Source organism: Carlito syrichta, unplaced genomic scaffold, assembly GCF_000164805.1.
Source record: "Carlito syrichta isolate Samal-C Ts95f unplaced genomic scaffold, Tarsius_syrichta-2.0.1 Scaffold305649, whole genome shotgun sequence".
Lineage (NCBI taxonomy): Eukaryota > Metazoa > Chordata > Mammalia > Primates > Tarsiidae > Carlito > Carlito syrichta.
The window spans coordinates 583769-588613 of NW_007249745.1; the positions used below are offsets into that span (position 1 = coordinate 583769).

The following is a 4845-nucleotide window of genomic DNA, read 5'->3' on the forward strand; positions in this document are numbered from 1 at the left end:
CTTACCTCAGCCTCCCAAAGGCACGGGATTAAAGGCTGAGCCACCGAGCCCGGCTGATGTTTCTTTTTTAATGGGGCTCAGTCTAATGGGGGAGTCCTGTGTGAAAGTAGACCATGACAATGGTTTGCACTGCCACATATACATTGGAAACTGCTGCTGGAGCCCAGAGGAAGGCACACTTATGGGTAGAGGATTTCAAGGTGTCCAAAGATAAGGGACTAGCATGTGCTGGGGCACTGGGTGTGGGCAAACAGTGTTGGTGGAATAGTGAGGTATGTGAAGAGAAGGCAATGGGAGGAGAGATAGGGTGGAGTTTTTTTTTTTTTTTGAGTTGAAGTCTGTCACCCAGGCCAGAGTGTAGTGGTGCACTCATGGCCACTGCAGCCTCGACCTGCTGGGCTCAGGCCATCCTTCCGCCTCAACGTTCCAAGTAGCTGGAACCATGGGTGTGCGCCCCCACGCCTGGCTATTTTTTTGATTTATTGTAGAGACGAGGTCTTGCCACATTGCCCAGGCTGGTCTTGAACTCCCGGGCTCAGGCAGTCCACTCACCTCTGCCTCTCAAAGTGCTAGGATTACAGTTGTGAGCAACCACACCCGGCTGGATGGAATTAAGGCCTGGGATGGAGTTTCGGTATCTTGCTGTGAAAAGTGAGAGTCTGCCAGTTGTGGGGGCTTATGCTTGTAGTCCCAGCTACTGGGGAGGCTGAGGTGGGAGGATTGCTTGAGCTCATGAGTTCAAGGCTGTGGTGAGCTATGATTTTGCCACTGACTCAAGTCTGAGTGTCAGTGAGGCCTTGTCTCGAAAAAAATCCCACAAAACTTAACCCATGGATTTAGATTAGAGGTAGGTTGGACCAGGTTAGAGGCCTGTGGCAGATAATTATTAGAGGTAAGCCTTGGTGGGGTGAGTGAAGTTGGAAAGTGGTGGGTGATTCCTAAGGATAAGATACTGGGCCTCCTTGGTATCTGTCTGTTACTTGGCAAAATCTTCCCTCCTCCTTCAAGGCCAGAAAGGGTTGGGTGCAAAGTGTTCTCAGGGTATACCCGTAGGGTCCTGGTTCCCTAAACAGCCTCTGGAAAGACCCCTGAAATGCTGTTTCTTGGAGAGAAATACTTATTTCCCTTTGTAGGCAAAAGTTGCACCAAAAAAGAAACAGTCACCACAACTCATTTCCTGAAAATTTGCATTTGTGGTTAGCATGTTTTGAGGGCAAAGTGTAGCCTTGACCCCCCTCCAAGGGCTGGGGTGGGGCAGAGGCAGCATTTAAGCCTGCCGGAGCCAGAAGGAACTCTAGCCTTCTACTTGGGGACTTGTGCTCTTCTGTCCTATGTTTAGGTAATGCTCTGATGTCTCTCCCCCTGCAAATGCTCTCATTTTGCTTTTTTCTCCTGCTGGACAAGGTGAAAGGTAGAGAAGCTGTAGACTAGTCTGTCCCTCCCAGTTCCAGGCCCCTCTGTACATGCCTCTTTGGCCTTTAGACCCTTTGGGGTAGGACTGGAGGAGTCACCAAATGGTGAATGAGGAAGGCATGGTGATGATTCAGCAGGAAGAGTGAAGGGAGCAGTTGAGAGCCCCAGGCCCTGTGAGCAGTGAAGCCGGAGCATCTCTGCAGCCTGTGTAGGCGTTGGAAACAACTCAGCTCCGCACGTGCTTTCAGGCTGGAAGCAGGAAAAACACACAAGTACAAGCTGGCTTTTTTTATATTGTGCTTAAAAAAATTCGGCTGAGGGAGGGGGATGGCCAAGGGTTGCGTGCTGTTACTGGGGCAGACCCTCCGCTCTACTCCAGGTCTGCCACCAGGTAGGGCTGGGTGTTCCTCAGGGCCTGGAGGAGCAAGTTCTTGCAGGCTAGGTTCCAGGCTGGAGCGAAGCTGAAGAGCCTCCTCATCTTCATGGGATTGGTGGCCTCCGCCCGCACTGCCTGGTACTGGTCCTCGGTCAGCACCGTCCCGTAAAGGGCGTCGAGCACTCCGTCCACATCCGTAACCCGGGCGATGAGAGCAGCCCGGTGCCGGTCCACAAAGTGCGGTCCTGGGGGGGGGAGGGGAGGAGAGCACGAGCCAGCTCCCACGTGAGTGCGGGACCTGTCCCTCCTGAACACTGCTGTCCAGAGATTCCTCTACAAACCTAGGGGCTAGGGCCCTGGACCCCAGATACGGTGGTGGGAGGAGTGTAACTTCGTCTCCCGAGCCCCAATCAGGCTCCCAAGGAGGAGTGTGAGTGGGTGGGTGAGTAGGGTTGCCCAGCCTTGTTCAGCCGTGGGGCAACAGGCTGTGCAGGGCCGTGGCAGGGCGGGGCTGGGGAGGGGCAGCGGGCAAGGTCGGGTGTGGAGGCCTCACCTGGCTGGACTGCCATCTGAGGAGGGGCCTGGATCCCGGCAGGTGCGGCTTCAGGGCCTGCGGGGAAATGAGTCGTGTCCCCATTCCTTCTCAGGCATCTCCAGTCTCTCTGAAGCCGGGGGTCCCCTTGGTCGGGGTGCCAAGTTCAGGGCCAAGCGCGGGAAGCTGCCTTTCCCAGTAGAGTCTTTTTTTTTTTTAAAGAGGACAAGAGGAACAGAAAGCGGAAGGGTCCGGGGGACAAACGTGGGTGTTCCGAGGAGGGGAAAACGTCGCGGAAAGCGAGGGGCCACTAGGGCGAGCTCACCCTTGGACGCGGTCTCCAGCTGCGTCGCCATCTCCTGCATGCCCATGCCGCGCAGCACGGCCGCGGTGAGCTCGGCGCCGTACCCCTCCAGGTAGAAGCTGACGAGCTTGTCGGTGAGGTCCACGGCGTCCATGGGCAGCAGCGCCCCCCGCGGGATACGCCCGTAGCCCTCGCGCAGTTGCACCGACTGCAGCTTGAGCTTGAACTTCTTGAGCTCGTCGGCAGTCAGGCCCTCCAGCGCCTCCAGGATGGCGTCGCGCGCGCACCCCATGGCTCCGGGATCCCCCGCCGCCGCCGCCGCCGCCGCCGCGCCTCTCACCCCGCTGCAGCTCAGGAAGTCTGCTCTGGGGCGGGACTCCCGGCCTTCCCCCGACTCCCCGCCCAGCCTCTCGGTTCCCGCCCATCGCAGACTCGGCGCCCAGGCCTTCGGGACGCCAGGATCGCATCCTCCGGCCGGTCTGCGAGGCGGGGCCCGAGAGACAGAGCGGAGCGGGGCTCACGGATGGCGCCAGCTGGCACAGACCCGAACCCGGGCTCGCCCTCACTGTGTTTGTTGGAGCACCGAGGCTTGAAATCTGGGAATTCTAGAACCCTGAAATCTCCGTATTTCTTTGAGCCTTGGGATTTTGTCTCACATGCCATCGAATCTTAGGATCACGGCAGCGAGAACCGCGAAACCTCCCAGATTCCGCATACTGGGGAGAAGTGAGGTGTAAAAAGGGATAGAAAGTAACTGTGCTTTCTGTCTCTGAGCCTCAGTTTTATTATCTGTAAAATGGGAATAATTAACACTCAGCTACGAGTAAATATTGCAACATCACGGGGGCTATCCGATGGCTCCTGAAACCTTGCCAGGTGCTTTCTAGGGGAGCCAGAATTTGATCCCAGGAGCTGATGGGAAGTGATGACAACAGCCACTGGCTGAGAAAATTCTCAGCTAGAGGGAAAGTTGTGGGGGGAGAACCAGCCACTATGGGTCGGGGCGGGGGGGAGGGCTTGGCCCAGAAGAGCAGGTGAAAAGTAAAATGTGGCGTGGGTGACATTGGAGCCCATACTGTGCCCAGAATCCTTGCTTTGTTCTTAGTGTGGCTGGGAAGGTCTGCTGGTCTGGCCCCTGTGGGTCTCCCTGCACCACACCCTGCTTTCCCTCCACCTCCAAGCTCCAACCACAATGGCCTCTCAGTTTCCCTAACGTGTCTACTTTGCTACTCCAAGTCTTTGCACACGCTGTTTCCTCAGCCTTGAGATCTCTTCCCTTTTGTCTGGCAAATGCTTGAGACTTTAGGTCTCAAGTTAAACATGACTGGGAGACCAAGCTTGGAGTCCTTCCCAGACTAGTTCATAACACCTGCTACTCATCTGAGCTCTCATAGTAAGTGTGACCAATGCTCTTCCCCACCAGTCTGTAAATCATGACTGTCTCTATCCTCCGGATCTAGGACAGTACTTGACATATAGTAAGTGTTCAATCGGTATTTCTGGAATGAATAATGAATGAAAGGACCTTGTGGCTCAAGGGAGGACACCGATAACTGGAAGGTGTGCCCTACATACAAACCTCCCAGAGGGGCAGTTTCCAGGAGATGAAAGACCATGGATTTGAAGCCTTTTTTTCTTTTCATTTATTTTTATTTATTTATTTATTTTTGAGTTGGAGTCTCACTCTGTTACCCTGACTGGAGTGCAGTGGCTGCTCCTGGCCACTGCTGCCTCGACCTGCTGGGCTCTGGTGTTCCTTCCATCTCAGCCTTCCAAGTAGCTGAAACTGCAGGCGCACGCTACCACACCTGGCTAAGTTTTTTGATTTGTTGTAGAGATGAGGTCTAGCCAAGTTGCCCAGGTGGGTCTCGAACCCGCGGGCTCAGGCAATCCACTCACCTCAGCCTCCCAAAGCGCTGGGATTACAGGCTGAGCCACCGAGCCCGGCTTCTTTTTCTTTTTAGAAAGCAGGATTTATTTATTTTATTTATTTATTTTTTTTTGAGTTGGAGTCTCACTCTGTCGCCCAGACTGGAGTGCTGTGGCATGCTCATGGTCACCCCAGTGTTGACCTGCTGTGCTCTGGCAATCCTTTGGCCTCAACCTTCCAAGCAGCTTGAACTACAGGTGCTTGCTACTGCACTCGGACAATTTCTTTCTTTTTTTTTTTTTGAGTTGGAGTCTCACTCTGTCACCCAGACTGGAGTGCAGTGGCCGCTC

General features: G+C 54.8%; 1 protein-coding gene across 2 annotated transcripts; it reads right to left on the reverse strand.

Annotated features, from left to right (window-relative positions):
- Window positions 1-1740: 1740 nt before the first annotated feature.
- Window positions 1741-2941, reverse strand: PYCARD (PYD and CARD domain containing). Of its 2 annotated transcripts, XM_008062059.2 has the most exons (3): window positions 2647-2941; window positions 2343-2399; window positions 1741-2034 (listed from the first exon to the last, which is right to left on the reverse strand). In XM_008062059.2, exons 1-3 carry the CDS (start codon window positions 2915-2917, stop codon window positions 1784-1786), a joined length of 579 nt encoding a protein of 192 aa, XP_008060250.1. In that variant the 5' UTR covers window positions 2918-2941; the 3' UTR covers window positions 1741-1783. The 2 variants fall into 2 exon arrangements, with proteins under 2 accessions (XP_008060250.1, XP_008060251.1); XM_008062060.2 differs by lacking the exon at window positions 2343-2399.
- Window positions 2942-4845: the final 1904 nt, after the last annotated feature.

Coding starts and splice junctions, on each gene's coding strand:
- PYCARD (XM_008062059.2), bottom strand. CDS start 2,917: ATGGGGTGCGCGCGCGACGCCATCCTGGAGGCGCTGGAGGGCCTGACT. Junction 2,400..2,646: donor GCTGGAGACCGCGTCCAAGG/GTGAGCTCGCCC, acceptor ATTTCCCCGCAG/GCCCTGAAGCCGCACCTGCC. Junction 2,035..2,342: donor TCAGATGGCAGTCCAGCCAG/GTGAGGCCTCCA, acceptor TCCCCCCCCCAG/GACCGCACTTTGTGGACCGG.